The 21,015-nt window shown below is 35.2% G+C and overlaps 1 protein-coding gene across 5 annotated transcripts in view; it reads right to left on the reverse strand.

Annotated features, from left to right (window-relative positions):
- Positions 1-737: 737 nt before the first annotated feature.
- Positions 738-21,015, reverse strand: part of ERCC6L2 (ERCC excision repair 6 like 2) — a 117,774-nt gene continuing 97,496 nt past the window's right edge. For all 5 annotated transcript variants that reach the window (XM_039880458.1, XM_039880457.1, XM_039880456.1 and 2 more), the window contains 2 exons: positions 9,455-9,636; positions 738-3,556 (listed from right to left, as the gene is read on the reverse strand). In XM_039880458.1, coding sequence (XP_039736392.1) covers positions 2,593-3,556; positions 9,455-9,636 — 1,146 coding nt within the window. In that variant the 3' untranslated portion in view covers positions 738-2,592. The remainder of the gene's footprint in view (positions 3,557-9,454; positions 9,637-21,015) is intronic.

Below are 21,015 nucleotides of genomic sequence, written 5' to 3' on the forward strand. Positions count from 1 at the left end.
AATTTAAAAAGACAGATTATGTCAAAAACACTCATAAAACTTGAATTTGGAAGTTTTTTTTAAGTAATAATCTCATCGCTGAGGATTTTCAAACTCGTGCTCCATGGAGCCATAGCACTACTGCTTGAACCAATAGACCTCCATTTTAATTGCTTTAAATAATTGAGCTTCCCAATTAGAGTTCAATTGCTTTAAAAAAAAAAAAGTGCTTGAAGACCACTGATCCAGTCCATTTTAAATGCAAAGGGGAAACTGGGGCTGAAAGAAGCCCTGGAATTAGCCGGAGACCACCTATTTTGTTGGCAGAACTTGGTGGCACAACACTATTGGAGTGAGGAGGAAGGTTTCTTACTGTCTCTGTCCACTCTTCAGAGTGTCTGTTCCCAGATTCATCAATGGCTGAACCAAATCTTCCCAGTACTTCACTGCAGAGAAAGTCAACCCTTACAGTTTCCCTTCTGGAACATTCTGACTGGCTCCCTTTCATACTGGACCCTGTACTCTGCTTGGCACATTGTTCTTGCATGATAATAATGACAAACGTTTCACTGATAACTGCTGGAAAGTAATTTTAAACTCCAAGTCTGTATTTTTTGCTCCCATTTTGACTATCACTGATAAAAATCTCTTTAATAGTACTTCATTATAGATGAAGAGTATAGAGTTAATATTTGTATGAATATTTGATGATTCTAAGGTCATGTCTATGTAAAAAATTCAAAAGGTATTTTATTTTAATGAAAGATACGCTTTTATTAAAATGTCTGAACTCTGTTGTCTGGTATATAAACAAAGATGAAGAGGTATCTCTGTGCTTATCCAAGTTCCCTGAACAGCTGGTTACACAGCGGGCTAATAACGTTTATATGTCAAGGCTACCACATACTGCACAACACATTCATTTTGTAGCAAGCACTTCAGTGGTGAAATGTAGCATCTGATAAGTCTGGACATAACTTGGCTTTATGTAGCAAAAAAAAAAAAAAAAAAAAAAAGGGAAAGAAAAGAAAGAAAGAAAGAAAAGAAAAACTCTATATAACTTAAAACAGTGATTTTGAAACTGTGGTTCCCAATCATTAGTGAGTCATGAAATCAATTTAGTGAGTTGTGAGAACATTAAAAAATATACATGCACAAGAGTCAAAAGTATAATAGAAGATAAAATATCAAAGCGTGTTGCATGCCTTAAGAGTACATATTATTTCATAAACATTTTATTTCAATTATATATATGTATTAACACAGATATACTGCGTCATGATATAAAGTATATTTCATAGCCCTCAGTATTGCCCTAGTGAAAAACATACTTGGTCATTCAGTCCCTTGAGAAAAGATTTCTTTCTTCTTTTTTTTTTTTTTCATTTCTGGGCAATGGCTCCTCATCCTGAGTCCTATGAAGTCCCTCTCTCCTCAACACAATAACAATGATCTCTGAGCACCACCATTTCCTGGTTCACAGCTAACTACTGGACACTTCCTCCTGTCATAGCCCCATGAGCTCAACTGAGCGAAAGTTTCTACAGCAACATCCGAATGTGGGTCAGGAGAAGCCGCAGGTGCCTGCTACCATGTGCCAGGCATGAGGCCAGGGGCTACAGAAATGACTCTTTACAGACAGGGTTTCCTTTCTTTTACCTGTAGCAGTGCCACACCTGGACATCTCAAGCTCCTAGCATAGTATACACAGAGGCTGAGTGAATATTTCCAAATAGATGAATTCAACAATGAACATATTCCATTGGTTATAAACCATATAAATTCAACAAAATATAAGTATCAAATAAAATGAACTATTTAATCATTTCTTTATACTTAAGAAATACAAAAGTACTATAAAAGCTTTACCTGTATTGATCAAAACATGACAGTTGTATAAAAAGCTGAGACACTGGCGTTCTGTGGCAGAAGTAGTAATTATATTACTTCAGCATCATATCTCATGTGGTAGTTATACGACATTTACCCTTTGATTTTAAGCAGTTATAAACTTACTATTTTAATACTATATATTCAGTTCTAGTAATTACTGTCATCTAAAATAATTTAATAGTAGTAGTACACGATATTGAGGGAAAAAGAAAAGTTAATAATTTCCCAAATGTTTGTAAGAAGCACATCAATGTACACCTGATTTGGAGGGTGAATATAATCTGGCCTATGATTTAATGGAATCCAGAAGAGTGAACCAAAGCTTTTTAAAATAGGATACTCATGTCGATCAAGTTCAAACCCTTCATCTTCCATATTAGGAAACAGCTGTACACCAGAGTAAGTGACTTATCTGAGGTCACATAATTACTCAGTAAAACAGATGTCCAGGTCTCCTAATATAGAATCTTTTCCATTCCATAACAAAGGTTTATATTACAATAAAATCACTTTTTAAAAAGATCAATTAAGATATCAAGGAAAATAAATACATGATAACATTTTAGACTTAAAATAATAACCCTAGAGCAAGAGTTTAATAAAAATATTTGTTGACAAGTGTGTTCAAGTTACCATAATTAGTGTGGAATACAGTGTTATAAATATTGATGGTAGAAGTTCATTGGTACAGTAGTTCATTTGCACATTTATGTATCAGTCTTATGTATTAGTTATGTTTTCATCTGTATCACTTGAATTAAATTTTTTCCACAAAAAGTTCTCATTTGATTTCCAAAGAGAAGTTTCCAGTTCCTCTTTCCTTTTGGAGGATGCAGCAGGGGGCACTTTTTCACATAGAGTCTCTATCACTGCCAAGTTGGTGAGTTTACTAAGAATGTCGTCATTCTGCTCATTCAAGATGTCCCAGAAATCTTTTGGTCTCTGTTTTGCTTTTTCCACGGGCCCTGAAAGAACTTTCTTTGGCAGTTGTGTGGGACTATTCCCGTGACTTTTAAAGAGGTCATCGAGAATAGAGGTGTCACCAAGTAAGCCTACCACAGAAGCATTTTCTAATGCTGGATTTTCTATCTTTTTGTTTTCCACTTTGAAAAGGGATCCATTTCTTGAAGTGCCCGTTCTTGTGAGGTCCTGCTGGTCTTTCATGGTATTTTCTAACGTTCTCTCATATGCTTCAGACCTACTGTTTAGGGAACTGGATGCTATAGTATCTTTGGATACTTGGCTGTTTTTCCCATTGTCAGCCTCTTGGGTAGAGCTTATTGGTAATTTCTTAGTTACTACAGCATTAGAAAATACCTCTTCTCTATGGAAACCATGATTTTGAGACTTAATTGATTTTTTCCTGTATATTTTTGGGCTGCAAATTTGAGGAGTTTTTTTGGTAGAATCTTTAAATGACAAAGTTTCAGAATTTGGCAGCCTTTCTTTTATAAGAGACTCTCTCTTTTCAGACTTATTCCTGACTCTCTTTCTTTCCTTGTAGGCAGGTTTAATGAATTCTGTAGCAGAATCCACGAAAAATTCCTTTACTTCTGGATATTGAGAAGCATAAAAGTCTTTTAGCATTTTCTGTCGTTCTTCTGATGTGGCATTAGTTATATGTTTAGCAAATTCTTTTACAGAAGACAAATTGAAATAAATAGCCATTTCTTCAAATTGTTTTCTGAAGATTTAATGAACAAAAGCAGTGGTTATTTTTCTTACATTTTACTTTTAAAGAACTCATCATCAGTGATATGAAATGTAGAAATGAACCAAAGTAATCTTATTCATGTAGTATATATTAGCTTAACTCCTTAATAAAAATGAATTTTATACTAGCAGAATGTGGCCTCTTTCCTTGAACTATTGAGAAAAATATTCTAGCTTATGAAATCATCAGCTTTTTAAATTATTCTGATTTATATTATGAGGTATTTCCAGGGAATTATGGGATCTCAGCATGCTCCTCCAGTCAACCAATTTATAACTGACATGAGAATCATAATTTATATAATCTGTATTTCAAAATTTGCATTGCATTCAAGTTCCATGAAATAAAGTTGTCAAAGAAAGTCCTTAATAAACAGAAAACAGAAAATTCTGAGGAAAATAGAAAGGAATTTTTACTTCTCTGTCCTTTTTTCCCTTTCTTCCACACAAACAGAACAACTTTTTGATGAGCCTAAAGGAAAGTTCTAAACTGATAAACCTAGATTCTTTCTTCCCCCAATTGGTCCAACTTCAGCATAGAGAGCTAAACTAAGAAGTAAGATGCTACTTGAAGAAGCAAGTTTAATTCTTAGTATAAGATATGTATAAAAGCTCTTACACGCATATGTGAGTAAATGGGCCTTCTGGAACTCTGGTAAGATGGAGGCAGAAAATTTGATCAAGAACCCTAGGCACTAGACTCTGCTCTTTTCCCCAGTTGAGGGTGCTGTGGATTGAACTGTATTCCTCCAAGTCATATGTTGAAGCCCTAATTCCCAGTGTGACTATATCTGGAGATAGAATCTTAGGAGCTAATAAATAGGAGCTAATAAAGTTTAAATGAGGTCATCAGAAGTCATCAGAGAGCTCTCTCTCTCAGCTATGAGAGGATACTGTGAGGAGGTGGCTGTTTGTAAGCCAGAAAGAGAGCCTTCACCAGGAATCAAACCAACTGGCACCTTGATCTTGAAACTTCTCAAGCTCCAGAACTGTGAGAAAGAATTTTCTGTCATTTAAACTCCAGCTGTGGTATTTTCTTATGGCACCCCAAGCAGATTAAGATAGAGGGTACTGCTTTGCTGATGCTGAGTTTGGGTCATGAGTCAGGAGAGCCCAATGTTTGTAAACATTCCTTTTAACAAAAGTCATAGCCAGTATTGTAGCATGTGATTCAAAGTCCCAAACTTTTAGGATTATATCTATATTTTATATAATACTTCCTTAAAACATTGATTTAGTCATTCAACAAATACTTATAGAGCCCTCTTATGCGCTAGACACTGTAGTAGGAACTATAGAACAGTGAACAGCCCTAGTTTCTTATCTTCAAGGACTTTATAGTCTAGTTGGAAGAGACAGATGCATGAAAATCAAACCAGAAGGGAATGGTAAATCCCATGATGGAGGTTAATGCAGGGCCCTGTCGGCGCTTACGTTAGAGGTGCCTAAGCCAGTGACTGGCAGTGGGCAAGGCAGCAGGCAAGCCTTATCTGCTGTTGCCTCAAGCCAGTCAGGCAAAGATGAGTGAGGAAGCCTTCTAGGGAGAGAGGGTATGTGCACAGGCCTAGTTCTGAGAGGACCTGGTGTACAGAGGGGTAGGAAATAAACTGCCAAGGAAGAGGCTGAAAATCATGAGGGGTCTGTATGCCAATTTCAGAAGTTTGAATTTTATCTTGCACACAACAGAGAATCCTGAGGGTAGAATAATATACTTTTTAAAAACATGTGTTTAAGTTGGAGCTTTAAAATCACTATAAGTTTTGCCACCCAGACCAAGTTCTATAAAGTTTGTCTTTCCTTTGATTGTAGTGGTAATCCATACTGCATGCCCATGACTTTCTTTCGTGGCTTCAGGTGAGCACCGTGGCTTCCAGTCCTTACCACTCCTGTTAACTGTTCCAAATCCAGGTACTATCTCTGCCTGATCAACCGCTACTCTCATCGCCAATAAAATATTTAATAACACAAATACAAACTTCTAAATTTCTGTCCTGGAAAAAATTGCCAATGTTCTTGTTGGAAAGCAACAAGCATGTCCTGAAAAGGTTCCAATTTTCACTTCACATGAAGCAGTGAGGTATTATTTTGTTTAGTTATCATCTCCAAATCTATTTTCATGGTCTTTCTAATAAATATTTGTGCCATGAAGATTAAGTTATCAGCAAGGTTACAGGCTGATGTCTTTTATTTACCCAAGACTTGGTGCTGTCTCAGAAGCTGCCAAAGGACTTATGCCTTTGCTGTGCTGACCTTGCCATGACCCTGTGATTCTGTCACCGCTGGGAGGAGAGCTGCTTTTGACCCCATTTTATTTTAGTATGCAAGTCAATTATGCTGCATGGTTGCCCTCTACAGAACGAGTTATGATTGTAATTCATTTTATTCTGTCTTTTAACTTGCTTTCATAATTCTGGGTCTTTAAAAGAACTTTCTCTAAAAGTTTAAGGAACTGCAAGGTATGTCCACGGGGTATAAGCTAGCTATTTTGTGAGGAAAATTTAGTAAATCAGAGCCACTTAGAGAAAAAAAGAAAAGAAAACCAAAAATAGGTATCTTTCAGCAAGTGTATCTGGAGTGGTTGTGTATTATAGATAAAATTAAAATTTCTTTCTACTTTTCTTAAGGAATTGGGGGAACAGGGTGGAACACAGCTAAAATGATCATCTCTCTGCTTAAGCTTTCTAAAGAGAAGGTAAGACTGAACACTTCATTCAGATGATCCATGGGGCTGCAGCATGGAACAGTCTTGATTCTCATAAAGTAGGATGGTTAGCAGGGAAGAGGCGTCAACAGTTTGGACACTGTTCCCTAGTTCAGATGTTGGCATTCCAATATTAGACACTCTTCGCCAAACCACCAAGGAAAGCATCTGGAATCCACAGTGCCACCATGACTATCCTCAAAGGCCATGAGGACCAATGCCTCCCATCCCTGTTTACCTCATCCTATTCCTTGGTACCATAACCGCTGACCTCTCATCTCCTCCCACTCTGTACATCCCCTGATCTAATCCAATTACCGATCGTTCCAGACCATCCCTTGGTGCCCCTGAACCAAGCTATGATACCAGTTCCTCTGTGTCTCCTGTGCTGAATGGCCCCTCAGTTGCTTCTTGAGACTGCCTTCTCACATGCAGCCCTTATAGGTCAAGGCTCATACCTCACACCCCAACCTTGGTTCATGCTTTATATTGCTGCGTCCAGACCATTTTCTTAAAAACTCCTTTTCCTCTATAAGGTTTATGCTATCCAGTTAAACCATTCTCTCCCCATTTTGTTAACTGACCCCTTAGTTGCTTCCTGCTAGTGACTGAAAACTCAAGATCCTGGATTACTGTTGCTTCCTATCCATCCCCTGCCATCATTCTGATACTTACCGTCAATATCCATGTGGATGTCCTACCCAACTCCTGGTCCACCAATTTCTTTACCTCCAAAGGCTCAATTCCATGTCAGGTCCCTGTTCTCAAGGTCCTATACTGCCACTGTCATTACCATTAACTGTACCACCTCCAAATTGCTGAATTCAATCATCACCTCATGCTCCAGCTCAATTACCCTGTGACAACAATGTTGGAATCAAGTCTTCCAATTCACTGACTCTTCTGCTTTCTCACTATCCCTTCGTCTAGCTTAGGTTCAATTTTATAATCACTCCTTGGCAAACGTCCTTTAGCCTCTTTGCTTCTCTCTCCCTCCATTCTAACCCCTAGCAAAATCTAGCCATCTCCTATTCTGTGTTTGCCATTGAGCAGCTGAAGTTTGTTGAATGAAGTCTGCATGACTGCACAGATGTTTTTACTGGAATTGTTCTCAAACAAGGATTTAATATCACCAAGAATTCTAGTCCTACTAAGCCTGCTTTCCTACTTTATAAATGATTTATTTCATAACTTCTCTCTCTCTAAATCTCTCTCTGAAATGATAACTTTAATTCTCAATTAATTGAGGAAATATTACTGTATCTTCATCTCTTCTCTTTCAATGCCTCTCAAAGGCTGGAACTACATGAGAGGTCTAGATCCCGCCCTCACCTGCTTCCAGGACTCCACTCTTCCTATTATCACCTCTCTGGCATGATCTCTTTTCCCCGCTATTAGTCTATTCCCAACACACAAACAGGTTCTATTATTTCACCAACTTAAAAAGCCTATACTTGATCTCACAGTGCCCTCCACCTACTGCTACTTTTCATATCCAAACTTAAAGAGCTATGGCAGGTCTGCCCAGTCACTGTTTGCCCACCTCACCTGGTATTTGCCTACCCAAACTGCTCATGTCAAGGCACTCAATGAGTTCTCTGCTGCCAACTCCAGGGGGCACTTTCCTACTTCATCTGATTCTGGTTCTTAGCGACATTTGATAAAGTTAAGAGCTCCCTCCTTTTTGAAATTCTCACTTCTCTTGGACTTCAAGACCTCACACTGTGTCTCCTACAATAGTGCCATTGTTACCTCCAGGTTCAGTCCTGGGGCTGCTTCTCTTCTCTTTATGCTCTATCCATAGGCTGTTCACACAGTCCCGTGGCTCTAAAAACCGTTTATAATCTCTATGATGATGACTTCCAAATTTAGATCTCCAGCCCCCAAATCCCAGAGTAGCATATCCACTGCCTAGCTGACATGTCTATAGAACCTCAAATTTAATATGAGCAAAAGAGAATTTGTGATTTGTTTTTAAACTTCAAGCTTGTTTCTCTCCTAGTTTTCCCTATTCAGTTAATCCAATCTGTTGCTCAAGACAGAAAGCTAGAGTAATCCTATCTTCTCTCTTTCCCAACAACCAGTTCAACACTAAACACATCCTTTTGGCTGTGTCTCCAGAGCAATCACTCTGTTGCAAACCTCCATTACCTAGTTCCTTATGGTTTCCCCTAGTCCACTCTGCCCTCTTCCACACAGAAGCTGGAACAATCTTTTAGAAACATACATCAGATATGTCATGCTTCAATAGCTTTCTACTGCATTTGGAACAAAATCCAAACTCTCCCACAATCTATGAGGCTTTGCATAATCCAGCCCCGTCTATGCACTACCTTCATCTCATGCCACTCTGCTAGGTTAATTAAGTACTAAGTGCACTAATCTTCTCTCAGTTCCTCAAATACACCAAACTTCTTCTCTCTTCAGAGATATTCTTACTCTGGTTCTTTGCCCAGCTATCCTTCAGGTCTCAACTTAAATGTCACCTGTGTAGCAAAGGTCTTCCCTGACTGCCCAATAGAAAGGTAGCTGCACACTTCCCAATCCCATTATTCTCTATTAAAGAGGCCTATCCTTTTCTTACTTATAACACACCATTTTATAATTAGTCTTTTATAAGTTATTTTTACTTTTAAAAATTTTATGGTTCAATGCCAACCCCTATATCCCACTGTCTTTTTTTTTTCACACTGTATATTCGGCACTCAGCACAATGTCTGGGTGCATACCAGGTGTTCGATACATGTTTAATGAGTGAATGAATATAATGTACTTAATTATTTTATTTATCTATATCAATTGATTTCATTTATCAATTCAGGCATTAGCTTTCTAAAAACATCTAAAACATTTAAAACTTATTTTTTAAAGTACACAAATTCAGATTTTTCTGAAATATGCCAGGTATGATTAAAATTCAAATAATTTGTGTATTTTACTAAGAATTTATATTTCTTTTAAGAAATATAAATTCTTTTTTTTTTTTCTTTTTTGCTGGGAGAAGCTGATTTTAATCATTGTCATTTCATCTGATGTAATATTTCCCTGGGTGCTTTTAGCTGGGCTTAATTTTCGGCTCCCAAATAAGTAACACAGGGCACGTTTCTCACATTTCTTGACTCCTCCACGAATTATTCTTAAAGTCCAATGTTGTTATAGATAGCATACCTGCGGATCCCTTTTGGTGTTTCTCCAAGTATAAAGGTTGTCTGGTCTGTGTGGTAGACTTTTTTCTTCTTCTGGCTCACAGGGTGTGAAATGTAAAGGGGACATGAAATGCCTCCTTCACTTGATTGTTGTCCTTTCTTTGTATGTGTCAATGTATCTGCCTTCATTTTTTCTTTATTTGTCTGAAAAAAGGGAAGGAAGCAAAAACTAAGTCTCGAAAAATAGTCATTTTTGGTCAAATACGATTGTGTTACTTTTCCCCAGTATTCTTTATAATCAAGTATATCATTTTCTCTTACTGATAGCATTGTCAGAAGATGTTAACCTAGATCTTCTGGATCTTTCTTAAAGACATTGAAATAACGGAAATACTATGTTTCCATTATGTCTATGGTTTAAGATATATGTTAAAGATATATATCTTTCTTAAAGTAATGGCAATAATATCATATTTCTATTGTCAAGACTGTGGGCATACTGATGCACATGCTGACATCTTAAATAAGGATGAAAATTAATGATTATATAAATAATGGCATAAAAATTGGATATTAAAAATTTTTTAATTCAGTACTTTCTCTCAAATTAAGTGAACTTGCAGTTATTTAATTTTACATAAGTAGCCAAACTTAAAAACAACCATCTTTATACAATAATTAAATAGGAAATCATTTTCGCAAATTCTACTTTTCATCTCTACTGGGTTATAAGAATATTTAGTGATTTTAACATGCTTAAATCAGTTGATTGAAATTATAGATAGAATCACATTTATTTTACAGACTATGGGTTGCTTGTTTAACGTAAGTTGTTAAAAACAGTGGGTCAAGAAAAAGTAATTTTAAACTATATGGTTCCAGTTTCCTAACAAGATAGTATGGTGAATATGTGGAAAATTGCAATCTCATTCCACAAAGAGAAATACTGGATACGATTTGACAGCAACGATGAAATTCTATTTAAGTTAAAAGTAAGAAAAGAAAATCTTTAGGTGCCAAAAACAAATAAGTAACATAGTGGTGAGTGGGAGCTGATGCTCACAAGCCTCCAGGGATAGGGTCTTATGTCATAATCTGCAGGACCTATGTGTAGAGAGAAGAGATAAAAATGATATAACTCCTTAAATTAAAAAACAAACAAACCAACAGGAATTAAAAGATTATCAATGTGCAAATTGAAGCTAGGAAATCCCAAATGCAGACACGGGATAGAAGCAGGTTATCTTCTTACTCTAGATAAAAACAATCACTGGTGAAAAAATGGAATGCCCAGCCTGTACCATTTGTAGAACTTGATTCTGTAGCACTTGGTAGTATGGAAAGTCTAAGGTAAGAACTAACATAAAGAACTGGATTAAAATTAGTGAAAATCATAGATCTAAATGAGGGGTGAATACGAAAACATACTACAAGACAACTTCCATAATCTAGAGAATACTTGTGATTCCAATGTGATTGGGGGAAGGAGTTCGGGCAAAAATTATAAAGAACATATAAAACCCACCATCATGAAAGTGGGCAGATGCAACAAATGAGAAGCCATAACTGAGGAAATACAGATAATAAAGCAATCTGAAAGAGACTAAATCATTAGCATGTACAGAAAGACAAAGGAAGAACTGGGTATTATATAGTCAGATCTGAGAAAAACTGATATACAAACTCTAAAAAGGAAATACGGTTTTGAACTGAAAAATAGAGATAGAAACAAACTCAAAATATGGATTAAAGAGCAGACTAAACAGCCCTACAATGATAGTTGATAAACTGGTAGGATGAAATTACTCAGAATGCAGTAGAGATTAAACAAGGGGGTGAGGCGGGGCGAGAGAGAAAGAGAGAGAGAGAGAGATAGGGAGGGAGAAAGGGAGAGAGAGAGAAAAAGAAATAAGGAAAGAAAGAAAAAAGAAGTTAAGAGACAGAAGACATAGCCAAATTTCTAAAATACCAGGAAAACAGAAAAAGTGGAAGAGATAACGGCAGAAAATTGAGGAAGGCATGAATCTTCAAAATAAGAAGAATCTCTAGTGGAAAAAATGAAAATAAACCTTACCTTGTTATATCATAAAAGGAATATCTTTAAAAATATCAGAAAGAAAAGATAATATATCGCACAAAAAATGACAATCAACCTAAAGGCAGATTTCTCATTACCACCACCACCACCAGAAGATAATGAGATAGTGTCTTCAATATGCAGAGAAAAAAACTGTCAACCTAGAATTCTATACCCAAACTACATTTGAGAAAATTTTCAGACATACAAAGACTACAAGAGTTTACTAGATCAAGATTCTTGTTGATGACATATTGTTCTTTTATAGGTGTCTGATGGGATTGAAGTGGCACATATCAATGAATGTGGGTAGGGAATGGCTTTTTCATTTTACAAATATTTACAAAGTACCTATTGTGTTCCTGGTACCATGTTCTGCAGTTGAGAACAAAGATATTTACAAATACAAAGATACAAAATACCCTTAAGGGAATATGTAAGATACCCTTACATATACATATACAAAATACCCTTAAGGGAATTAAAATTGACAAGCTCATTTTTTAAAAAAGATGGTACATTTAGATTTTTTCTTTTTAAAAATATATTTATTTTTATCTCAATTTATATTCAGGTTCATCTTACAGAAATAAACTGAACATAAGATAAAACAGACACAACTATATGCTCTTTAGTAACACTAGTAACGCATAATTTCTAGAGAAAATAAAATGACTTTTCGAAATCTACTATGACTCAGATGAACAAACACAAAATGCTGAAAGCACTTTCCTTAAAGATTTAATTTGTTAAATCTTAAAATATTATTAATAAAAAGAAGAAAATGCTGTCCTTTAAAGATAATTTTAAAAGATATTTGATGCATTTATTTTACATCTCAAGAAAACAAGATGAATGCTAAAAGTTCCTAATAAAAAGGCTCATTTTCTTAGATGATCCCCAAGAAAGAATTATCCATTAATTATCCATTATTGTAAGGAGGGATGTGAATGTTTACATGACGGTAAAGGGAGTAAACAGAAAGAGAAGTAACTGGGCCAACCAAGAACACTCCCTCCTCATATATTGCAATTTCTGAAGCCGTGGGGAAATCATGCCAGGAAATGGCAATTTTTAGTCATTTACATGATTACTCTGGGTCTTTCTGACCTTGGCAGCATTGCTAACTAAGCTCACATTTTGTACAGATATATTTTTTCATAAATCAATTTATAAATTCTTCAGGAGATTTCAGCTTTTCCAACCACAGCTATCAGACATGTGGATCTTTAGTTTTTGTCACATATTCAACATTTTAAAACTTGATTATTTTACACAACAGTAAAAAGAGAAAAGCATTCATGTTTCACATGGGCTCAGTATCTTTTATTTAAAAAATATCTATGTTCAGATTTCCACTTTAGTAGGGTACTTTAACATTTTACTGAAAGAAGGCTGTGAAACAAAATTTTGTTAGTTAATTCAATAAACTTTGATGCTCTTTTATCCTTTACAGTAGTATGCAATCCAATATAGAGATGAAATACTTTACAATAGTATCCTTTACAGCCCTTTACAAAAGGATACAATAGTATAGTTTACAACATCTTTTACAAGTGATACAAGGAAAATAGTGCCATAGTGGAGCTGCAATTGTAGTGACAGCTATAATTTATTAAAAAGCAAAGTCCACGGCCTATGGCCAAGATGAAAAGATTCTGGATTATGTGAACTGGACTCAAATTTATTCATTACCACTTATGTCAAAGCCGTGAAGTCATATTACACTGAGGCAACCCTCAGAAGAAGCAATTGTAATGAAAGCTCAAGTAACAAAAAAATTCAGTAAAATGAGCTAGATTACGAATTTAGGATAGAAGATGAGCTTGCTTAAGAAAGCAAAATAAATCTAGTCCTCTTTTGCCCAGAGAATAAAATGGCCAACACCAGGAACATTATGTCTATATTTTATAGGAAATTTTGCAAATGTGAAGAAAGCAGAAATTCTAGTTTTTGAAAAATAATCTAATTGTTCCTAACTTTTTCCTAAAAAGTTTTCTTCAAAATAATCCATCAAGATATGCCTTGAGGAAGTACCTCTATATTCCGTGATTCTGATGAAGGTTTCCTTCATCTTTAAATTTATGGTTATTTTGAGGAAGGTATTATGAAAACAAGAACTTTGTACAGTATTTGTATAGTATAAATACTTCTGTTAATAAGTATTTTAGAAAGCTTGCCATTGTTAGAGTATAATTTCTAACTTAGTAACTGCCATGTTCATGATTATTTCCATAAGTTACTGGGTATTATTATGTATTTCTACTATAGTATTTATATGAAAAAAAAATCAAATTCAACTTATGGAATCTTTATTAAAAATAAAACTTAGTAAGCATAAGGAATACAGTAATCATTTCTAGATAATGTAAACATAGTTAAAAATCTATTTGATGATGAGATTAATTAAATGGAAATGGGGGTTACTTAAGAAGCCAAATTTGTCAGAGAATACTGAAGTAATAATTCTAATTTATGAGTAATATATCTTCCTTCTTTGGACATATACATACTATATGGAGTAGTCAGTTGAATTGAAAAAATACTACAATTTAACAGGTCTAAAAGCGTATAAAGGGTGTGCTATGGCTAAGTCCAATTTGACTTATATAATTGAAAATTTAAACGCACAATCTGTTATCTTTACAAAAGTGATTATTTGTTATTAAAATAAAATTCAGAATATAAAAATTATTTAATTAAAATAATATATATTATTTCTATAAATGATAATTGTTCCAATATATTTTGGCCAAAATAGTCTCCTTACCTATCCACAATTAAATGTTTAATTTGGAAATGGCTCTTCAGAGACTTAATGAATATTTGCTTTGATTTAATTTTGATAAAGTTATAAAATCATTGTTGAATAAATTTAAAAAATCATTGTTGATTTTTCTGATGTATCTATAAAATATGCTTGAAAATGTTTCATAAAAATTACTATTTAAAAATGTATAATGTATATATTCCATAAAAAAAAGCTATAATTATTTTAAGTTGTAAAATAGGATTATAATAAGTGAGGGGGCACTTTTGTAGGAAAAAATTCCTTCCACAGTAGCCAAAATGAATTCACACTAGAACTAATAAACTGTGCATAATTTTGTACAACTTATTTCTTACTATGAAGTTTTAGGTTTATATTGGTTCTACCAGGAAAGTTCTTTATCTTTAGAATAATAGTATGAAACATTCAAATAGCCTTTGAAAATAAATACTCTTTTTCTTTTTCCTTTGAACCAAAAGTGCACTGTTTATGTTTCACGGCATTAGATCTAAGCTTTGCATTATTTTCATTGAACCAATAGTTATTTTTTGAAAGGCATAACTGAAAAAAAAAAGATAAGATATATAGATTTTCAGTATGAAAAAGAAAAAATAAAATTCTTTTAAAAGTTTGCAGATAGCTATCTTTGATGTTAGTATACTGAGAAAAGACAAAAAGGAAATTCCCCCTACCTCACAGCCATGTGATTACATTAACATTTTTCTATTTATTCTGCTACGTATGAAATCTATCTTTATATACTAGGAAACTTCACTGGAATAGTGCTGAGAATGTTTACGGAAAAGGAAACTTCTATTAATAGTCTTTGAAGTAAAAAATAATTTTGGAGGTAAATTACTAAAGAACTGTACAGGGCACCTAGGTAGGAATAGCAAGGAAGTGAGAAGAGTTGATAGGAATCAATCTTTCCCATACTCACATGCCCCATAAAAGATGGGGCAAGAAACATTACAATCCAGGAAAGTGAGTTTCAAAAGCAATCATGAAGTGTCTCTAGTTCCATTTTGGCAGGAGAAATACTATTGTAATCTCTGCCATCTTTCTAAACCTCCTTGGGGCTAATTCCTGGAGATACATCAATAGCTGGTGCATTATCTAATAATGCTGACTCCTTCTCTGCTCATCCATACCCCCATGGAGCAGAGGAATCTTGGAGTGCACAGTGGAGCAGGATGGCCTGATAGGGTGGGTAGGCTGTCCACACTTGACTAATAGAAATTAGTGAAATGCTTTATTAAGCAATTTATTAAGCAATCTGCCTGTGGGGCTGGTTGCTAGAGAACACACCTTACAGAGGACGTACACCAGAATAAAAAACAGTGTATATTTAACAGTGACATATATTGTTTTTCCCATAGTCAGATGGTTAGGCTTGATTAGTTAGTTATTGAGGAAATTGGAAGCAGGAAGAATATTTTTGATGGCGTTGGAAGGTCTTGATGTCTCTGACCCACTGAGAAGCCTGAGTGGAAGAATTAAAATTTCCATCACAGGAAAGCCCTTTGGTCTACACCTAGTTCCTGAGAACAGCACAGAGCTTCACACTATGGTCATTGCCACTGTGGGCATACCGTGTGGGCCATAAGCCCTCACGTTGACCCGATCACACCCACTTTGCCATAAAGCCTAAAAAATCTAGTGCTTTCATTTTCTTCTTCATTAAACCTTAAATAGTGAAGTCAGCAATGCTTTTGTTTACACATCTGTTCAAACAAAAGATTAAAAAAGAAATCTCTCTTTGGGTAAGGGCCAACCCTGTAAACACATAAAATGTCAAAAACTTGCTTGTCTTTGCAAAGCAGGGAATCAGGAGTCCTATAAAAACATATAGCACATGTAAATAAATTCATTCAAATGACATCTGAGAGTCTGTAATGACAAAAATTTTGAGGATCTTTGCACAAGTGTGAAAAAGCCCTTTCCTCAAAGTAATCATTCAAGTAATCTGGCTGAGGTAGGAAATGTTACTTTAAGTGCATTTTTCCAGCACTCGAAAAAACCTAAGGCAACTAGCTATGAGCTACCCTTGAACTGTCTTCACTCACCCTCTAGAGAAAACGCAGCTGGTCGGAGGACCCACCACGAATATATACTGAAGTCAAATTTTCTGTATATGTTTAAAAATGACATTCAAATCTGAAAAAACAACACTGAGATTCAAATCCAAAAATGCTCTGAGGTTAGGTTCCTTTTTTATCCATAAAAGTCAACTTCTTATTGTCCAAGAAGCTTATATATCTAAAAGACAGGACAAAGTGACAGCCTTGGGAGAGCACACACTACAGACAGAAACATGTAAGCCCCATCTCTTTGGGATCTGTTAATCTGAAGGCACTGCCATTCGTGACCATAGCAGTCAACCTGTGGGAAAGGGCCAGGTGGCAATTACTTTCACCAAAGCCTGCAGATGAGAGTTCAAAAGAGGAGAGTTCACTAATACTCTCCGTTCTCCAAAGGCAGGTAGTCAGGAGCAAATTTCCTTTAATATCTCCTACAAAGGCTATAGCAGGATTGGGTCTTTTGGGGTAGATGTCTGAGCACTGGACTCAGCACCACAGGCCCTGATGTCCAGGCTTTACCCGGCCTCTTATTGTATAAACTTGGGGAGATTTTATATTTTTTTGAGCCTTATTACTTTGGGGAATGATGAGGGATTTGGGGATCAGGATCTGGAGGGTAGAGAATTTGGATCTGGGACTCTCATCTGTCTCCTCCATATTTAAAATTCACAATTCTACCAGTCTTTATAGACTATCTGGTAAGTAGTAACGAATAGGTCCTTAGCATCTTAGCCCTGATCTCAACTTAAAATCTTTAAGATGTATGGAGTTTTTTAAATTTCTGGAAAAATTTCTCTAAAGACTACTTGAAGGTCCTATAATTAGATAATACCTATTCTATGAAAAGAACAGAAGGGTGGTGCTGATGGAAAAAAATTTTTTAAAGCCTTTCTTGATAGGCACTCATCCTTGCCTTTCACGGGTGGCACTTCCTAAGAGAAGCTTCTCACTTCCCTCTTCCATGCCCTCTAGCTTGAGTAAGTATAGGCTACTAAGTATAGGCTGATTTGGTTACAAGGCCACTAAATGGCTCTCCAGCATCTAGTGAAAGATATTTCAAGTACCATGACACAAATGGCACTGGGACATTGCAACTAGTTGTGAGGTATAATAATAACAAAGTACTTAAATCTCTGAATGATTCACATTTTTAGTAAATTAGAGTAGATTCCCTATAACTACATCATTTTTACTCTCTCCTATTCTAATATGCTTTCTTGAGTCACGTAGGAGAGGACATAAAACTTTCTTACAGAGAAAGGCCAATTGGAAGCATATCCCACTGGAACTGAATTTAATGATCAGGTGACTCTTTCCTATGATCTAAAATAGCAGTTCTGAAGCTTTTTAACCTGTGGGGGCGCAAAACACAAACAAACAAACACACAAACAAACAAAAACAACTTTCTTCTCACCTACATTTTCCTAGCTGGGCTAATAATCAAATTAACAGAGAGAATAACAGGAGAAAATGTCTAAAATGTACATTCAGGAGTATCATAAGATATGAGACCCAAAGGAAAAGTAGGGCAGGGGTCTGAGATTTCAAAGGGGAAGCAGGCAACTTACAGGTAGATGGAGAAAAAGCAAACATGTGGCAAATAAATCCTTGCTGGGCCACCCAGAAACAATGGGACCACAGGGGAATCTAGTAAACAGATTTTTGCTTGGATCCTCCCTATCTGCCACACTTGATTAATAGTGCAAAGGTGCTAAGGTGACTATGATAAGATTCCCTTCCTGAAGCTGGTTTTCTATCTGAATTTCCTTTAGGCAGAAAGGAGGTGGGTCAAGGTTCTTTCTGAGTCTTTTGTTTCTTAATAACCAGCTTAAAATCAATATCCTGATAGGCACATTATAGGGTGGCAAAACTCTGGTCCCCTTCAGGTCTTAGAATCCCTTTATACTTTAAAAATTATTGAGGACCCTAACATTATTTTGTTTATGTGGATCATAGCTATTGAAGATTTTAAATATTTATTAATTTATTAAAAATAACAATAAGCCAATTACATGTTAACCTAAATAACTGTTGTTTTTTAACACCAACAAAAAAGTCTATGCTATCCAAAGCAAACAAAAATTAGAGAGAAGAGTGGCTTTGTTTTACATTTTTGCAAATTTCTTTAATATCCAGCTAAATAAAAGACAGCTGAATTCTCATATCTGCTTCTGCATTCAATCTGTGGCAGCAATGTTGTTTTGACTGGAGTATATGAAGAAAACCCACCTCATACAAATATGTAGAAAAGGGAAGAATATTTTAAAAGCCTTTTCAAATAATTGTAGATATTCTTTGTTGATACTATATCAAAACTCATGGTTAATTTCATGTAAAATATCAGTATTTTTTTTATATTGTTAAAATTAAAACTCATTGTGATAACTGGTATTTTAGGTGATATTTTCCCCTATGTATGATTCTGTAATATCATTCAGTGGTCATTAGAAAATATTGATTAACTGAGTTATGTAGATCTTTCAAATTTTGACACAATTATACAACACTGTAAAATCATATTCATTGTTATCACCACCTACTGCATCTGAAAAATCTTGAAGTATTGGGAAGGTGTCATGGTCATGGTGGCAGATACAAGTTTTTCAATGTTTTAATTTTCACTTGAAATCTTAAATTTTATCACCGGCAATAAGAACTGTTTGTTATTTTCTTTGAAGTGACATACTAAGTTCATTTTAAAGAAATTATCTACTAAATGCACAAGTCTAAATAACCATAGTTTCTCCCTCAGTCATTCTTTCAAGTACAAATGATGTTCCATAAAAAAAGTGGCTAGTTCAGTTTGCAGTTCAATTATGTGAGTGCTTATGTATACTTCCTAGTTTCATCAAACAGAATATAAAAAATATGAGTGCTAAAGGGTTGAGAGTTAATAAAATTAGTACTTTTTACTGCTTCATCAAGGATACTCATAAGAGAAACTAGTTTTCTTTTCCTGCAAGTTTGTGAAGGTAAAGAATTCAATGGCCACCGGTACAATTTAGGGATGGTAACTGATTTCATGTTAAGCTGGCAGCAGTTTTCCCACCATTGCTTTTACATGATTTGTGCAAATGCCAACAAGTGAGAAGAGCACTTTGTATCATTCCGAAAATAGTCTGACCTTGCAGATCCCTGAAAGAGTCTCAAATAGCTTGTCTGCATTGCTTGTCTGCAATATACTGGCAAGCCATTCAGCACATACTTGATACCTCCATCCAGACTATCTGAACAGGACGATCAAGAGCAGATTTTGGTTTCACCCAGCTTTACGTACACAATGAACATGCAAAGGCTCCCTTCTTGAGTAAAAATTACAGAATAATGATTAGATCTACCTGTTCCAGCTATGGCTTTAGGCCTTCAATTTTCAAATGGTTAGATATCTGCACATGTTGAAAGTTACTTGTCAGAGTATAAACTCTAACATTTCAGTCTGTTCATGTCAGTTTAACCTTTATTGATTATTTCTTTAAAAGGAGAGCCTTTCATAATCTGTTCCCAAACCCCTATGCAGCTTTACTCTCCCTGTTGCCCAAGTCAACCTGATTAGGTCAGTCTTCTCACGACTGTCAAACACATCATGACATATATTTCTAGCATTAAATTTCCTCGACCTTGCCTCTGCCCAACATAGTCCTACTCATACTTGAAAGTCTAGCTTCATGAGACTTCCCTTGAGTACTTCTTTCTTACATTATTATTTCAATTTCTCATTTGATAGATTTATTATATAAATGTACTCTATCTTGATTTAAGATTTTATGTAATCACACATAGCATACCAAATCAAGCACCAACAATTCTGCATGTAGGCCAAAGATCCTAATTTCACCCAACAAAAGGATCAAGGGGCTCTCTTGGAATAGGCAGGGCCCTGTACTATTTTGATTGTTTAGATCTTATTATTATTTAACTAGATCATATATACCTCCAATCCAGAGAACAACCATATATATTTTTTTGTACTGAGTCCTGAGTCATGTACCCTATAGGCTCTCAATAAATTAGTGTTAGATCAATGTAAATGTACACAAATATAAATAACACAACTAAAACAATTAATTTTTCGAAGATATTTACCTACTGACTTTTACAAACAAAGTGAAAAGAGTTCTTCCTCTTAAGGTATTCAATAATTTACCTGGCAACAGTAACAGGACAGCCTTAAATATTGAATAAGATAGTAAGATATGAATTTCCAATTCCATTTTGAAGCAGTTAATGCTAAATAGTAATGAAAACTGTTTATAGATTAATTGAAATTTGATTCTGAGAGTAATTTGGCTACAAGATGACCAACGCAGTTAAAATAAAATGTCACCTTACCAATAATCTTGCTGTAAAAGTTGTAAGACTTTGGTTATAGTAAAAGGAATATTATTCTCCTTAGGAAATTTGCAAAAATATATCATAAATACCATATTAGATCAAGGACCATAGTTCAGATATATTCACCCTGCCTAAAGCCAATCCACCACACAAGAATTCATGCTATAAACTAGAGTAATTCTTCATATTTTTACTAACAGAATCTCTTTGAGAAGGCTTTATTTAGTATCTACTGAAAATTCGATTGAAATCAGTAGGTCTTGAGAATAAAAGATAGAATAAGATGCAGTTCTTAACACAAAAGAGTTTCAGTCTCATCAGG

This window comes from Pteropus medius, unplaced genomic scaffold, assembly GCF_902729225.1.
Source record: "Pteropus medius unplaced genomic scaffold, Ma_sr-lr_union100, whole genome shotgun sequence".
NCBI lineage: Eukaryota > Metazoa > Chordata > Mammalia > Chiroptera > Pteropodidae > Pteropus > Pteropus medius.